At 38.4% G+C, this 3,962-nt stretch overlaps 1 protein-coding gene across 3 annotated transcripts in view; it reads left to right on the top strand.

The window, feature by feature from the left end:
- LOC119568734 (glycosaminoglycan xylosylkinase-like) overlaps nucleotides 1–267 on the top strand; it is a 14,079-nt gene extending 13,812 nt beyond the window's left edge. For all 3 annotated transcript variants that reach the window (XM_037917202.1, XM_037917208.1, XM_037917199.1), the window contains one exon: nucleotides 1–267. This exon is cut by the window's left edge and continues 45 nt beyond it. In XM_037917202.1, coding sequence (XP_037773130.1) covers nucleotides 1–163 — 163 coding nt within the window. In that variant the 3' untranslated portion in view covers nucleotides 164–267.
- Nucleotides 268–3,962: the final 3,695 nt, after the last annotated feature.

Here is a 3,962-nt window from a genome sequence, read left to right as displayed (position 1 = left end):
CGGCTTATCCCAGGCAATGCAAGAACTACTCGCTTTCGACCCCGTGGCTCCCGTCCTTACGCCCGCCCACCTGCGCGCCATGGACCGAAGGGTATTGCACGTCTTGGCTGCCATGGAAGCGTGCGTGGCTGCGAAAGGCGGTGGGGACGGTGTTCTCTTCTAGTGGTTAATGGTTTAAAACAAATGAATGTGCCAGACGACTAATGGTTTAAAACAAATGAATGTGCTGGATTACTAATGGTTTAAATAAAGAAATGTGATAGATGACTAATGTTTTAATCAAATAAATATGCCCGATGACTAATGGTTTAAAACAAATAAATGTGCTTGGTGACCCATGGTTTAAACAAATAAATGAGCTGGATGGCTAATGGTTTAAAACAAATAAATGTGCTTGGTGACCCATGGTTTAAACAAATAAATGTGATAGAAGTCCTCTTCTAGAAGGGGTCAGAAAAGTTTTTTTTTCTCTCTCTCTCTGTCTATATATTCTGTAAAAAGTAGAGTAAATATTCTTGGTCCTGTGATAACTTATTCATATTCTGTCGGTGAGTGTAAGAGAGAGAGAGAGTAAGAGTAAGAGAGAGAGAGAGAGAGAGAGAGAGAGAGAGAGGAGAGAGAGAGAGAGAAGAGAGGAGAGAGAGAGAAGAGGGAGAGAGAGGAGAGAGGAGAGAGAAGAGAGAAGAGAGAGAGAGAGAGAGGAAAGAGAGAGAGAGAGAGAGAGAGAGAGAGGAGAGAAGAGAGACAGAGAGAGAGAGAGAGAGAAGGAGAAAAGATGAGAGGAAAAAATGAGAGAAGAAAAGAGGAAGAGAAAAAGAGACTCATGAATAGCAGAGGAATGCACAGCAGTTGAGAAAAGTGAGAGTGAACAAAACATCAGTACAACAAATAATAAAAAGATATATACTCTTTGCTCATAGATATTTAAGCACAATGCACAGGCGAGTCTACTGCTGAATATTGATATAAGGACACGAATCATCCAAAAAAAAGAAAAGAAATTACTGGACAATAGTTCTCAGTCAGATCAATACTAAAAACTTTATATTGCAGTCTTCCAAAACCAGGATTCTTGACTTAACAGAAGCGTCTGTTCATTATGAAATATCTGAGCGAGAAACTCAACTTGAATGGCTAAACATTTTGAAAAGAACAACTGTAATTTTCCTAGTAGCCTTAGGGAACAGGACACACTTTTATCAGGTCATTTTTGCAAGCTCGATCAAATTATTTCTCAGTGAAGAGCTTACAGTGTGCAAAGACAGGTATGGCCTATTTATACCTACGTAACCTGACTGTTTTTAGTTGCTTCCCTAATTCCTAAGGATAAGTCCGATATGCGAAGCTTAGCCTCGCCCGGGCTATGCCATGAAGGGAGCCCGGCCTGTGTCGACGAATGCCGACTCGCTCACGTGTGTCAGCTGGTGCTGACTCGGCTGAACCTAGTCCTTACCCGCCGTGGTGCCCAGCCACAGCAGTAACCCCCAGGCGACAATTGCAACTTCTCGCGCCTGGGCGGGGCGCGATCCGCCGACCCCTTGGATTAGAGGCCGACACGTTACCACTGTACTAACCCGGAGGCTAACCCTAATTCCTATTAACATGAGGTGTGAAGCATTAACAAACAATAGAAGAATATCATTGAGAATTTATTTATTGATCACATTGATACCATTGATACCATACCATTAAAAGAAGAAAGAAGGCCTGATATTGTCATTATTGATAAGGTTGAGAAGTCTGCAATAATTATTGATGTTGCCATCCCTGGAGACAAGAAAATAGATGAAAAAGAGAAAGAAAAAATTGAAAAATATCAGGACATCAAACGGGAAATCCAAAGGCTTTGGAGTCTTCGACAAGTTTCTGTGGTACCTGTTATTGTAGGAACCCTTGGAAGTGTAACACAAAATTTTAAGACATTTAAGGAACAAATCGGTATAGAGCTAAAGATCCACTTTGCACAAAAAACACATTATTAGGGACAGCCAGGATATTGAGGAGAGTATTAGAGTACTGAGTAGGAACAGAACGAGGAACCTTTGATTATTGGTAATAATCAGCTTCCCCGCATTTCACATCGGTTTACAATCTACCCAGTGATTTGAACAGCAAATTTACATTATAATAATAATAATAATTATTATTATCATTATCATTATCACAATGATAATGATAATGGTAATAATAACAAGTGAATGATGGTAGTAATGATAACAACAACAACAAAAACAATGACTATGATAATAATGATGTTGATTATGATAAAAATGATGATGATGATGATGATGATGATGATGATGATGATGATGATGATGATGATGATGATGATGATGATGATGATGATGATGATGATGATGATGATGATAATAATAATAATGTTTGAACTCAAACAAATTGACACCAAAATTAGGAAGCAATTGACATGCAACAGAATGTATCACCCTAAATCAGACGTAGACCGTCCGTACGTCCCTAGAAGTAAAGGAGGTAGGGGGATGATGCAGTTGGAATTATCGTACAAAACAACAACAAGTGGTCTCTTGCAATACTTAGATCTAACCAACAATTGGATGCTTCAATTAGTTAGAGTACGTGAAAACTCTAAAAGGTTACACTCAATAGTAAAGGAATCAAATAAATTTTCTCAGGAATTAGGTATTGAGAGCGAAAACATGAACATATGTTGCCAACATTGGCTACTAAAGATAAAAAACAAAAAGCAAAGAAGATTGGACAAGAAAAACTTGAATCTAGGTGGCATGAAAAGCCTCTCCACGACAATTTGCAGCTCGAAGCAAACACACTGATGTAGATGAAATTGCGACCAACATTAATTAGACTCAATGACAGCGAGGATGAACCACCGCCACTGCTGGACGAAGTTATAAAAGCCATAAAAGAAGTAAAGAATAACAAGAGCCCCGGAATAGATGAAATAACAGCAGAACTAATTAAGAATGCTGGCGAAAGTGTTGAATACTTCTTCTACAAACTCTGTACAAAAATATGGAATGAAAGAAAATGGCCAGAAGACTGGTAAAATCAGTCTTTACTCCCATACCTAAAAAAGGTGACGCACTCCAATGCAACAATAATAGGACAATTGCCTTAATAAGTCACAGCAGCAAAATTTTGTTGAAAATTATTGCTGAAAGAATGAAGTTGAAGTTAAGAGAGGAAATTGCAGACGAACAAGCAGGTTTTCGCCCTGGAAAAGGTACCAGAAACCAGATTCTAAATTTAAAATTGATCATAGAGAAAAACAGAGAACATCAAAAAGACCTATACCTGTGTTTCATCGATTATGTGAAAGCTTTTGATACTGTTGATCACGATATCCTCTGGAATAACATGTACGATATGAAGTTTCCAAAACACATCATCCAATTAATAAAAGCCTTGTATGACCAACAACAAGCAGCTGTAAGAACCACTTATGGGTTAACAGAATGGTTCGAAGTCAAACAAGGAGTACGACAGGGTTGCATTCTGTCTCCGCACCTCTTTAATATATATTCTGAAACAATTATGAGAGGTGCTCTAGAGAATTTTGAAGGAACTGTGGATGTTGGAGGATACAAAATATCAAATCTGAGGTACGCCGATGATATAGTTTTGATTGCCAGCAGTATCACTGAACTACAACAACTACTAGATAAAGTTAGAGAAGCAAGCGAAAAGGCTGGCTTATTTCTTAATGCCAAGAAAACTAAGATCATGAAGATTCAAAGATAACCGGCAATGAACAATGATGAACATGTTACAATCAATGGAATGATTGTGGAAAATGTGAAAGAGTTCACTTATCTTGGAGCTGTTTTAACTAATACATATGATGATTCACCGGAGATAAAAAGAAGAATTACCATTGCCAAAAGCGCCACAATTGCTCTCAATAACATCTGGAAAGACCGAAGCATTACCTTACGGACAAAGCTGAGGTTATTGAACTCATTAGT

Source organism: Penaeus monodon, chromosome 4 (assembly GCF_015228065.2).
Source record: "Penaeus monodon isolate SGIC_2016 chromosome 4, NSTDA_Pmon_1, whole genome shotgun sequence".
NCBI classification, from domain to species: Eukaryota; Metazoa; Arthropoda; class Malacostraca; order Decapoda; family Penaeidae; genus Penaeus; species Penaeus monodon.
This window is presented reverse-complemented; position numbering and strand designations above follow the sequence as displayed.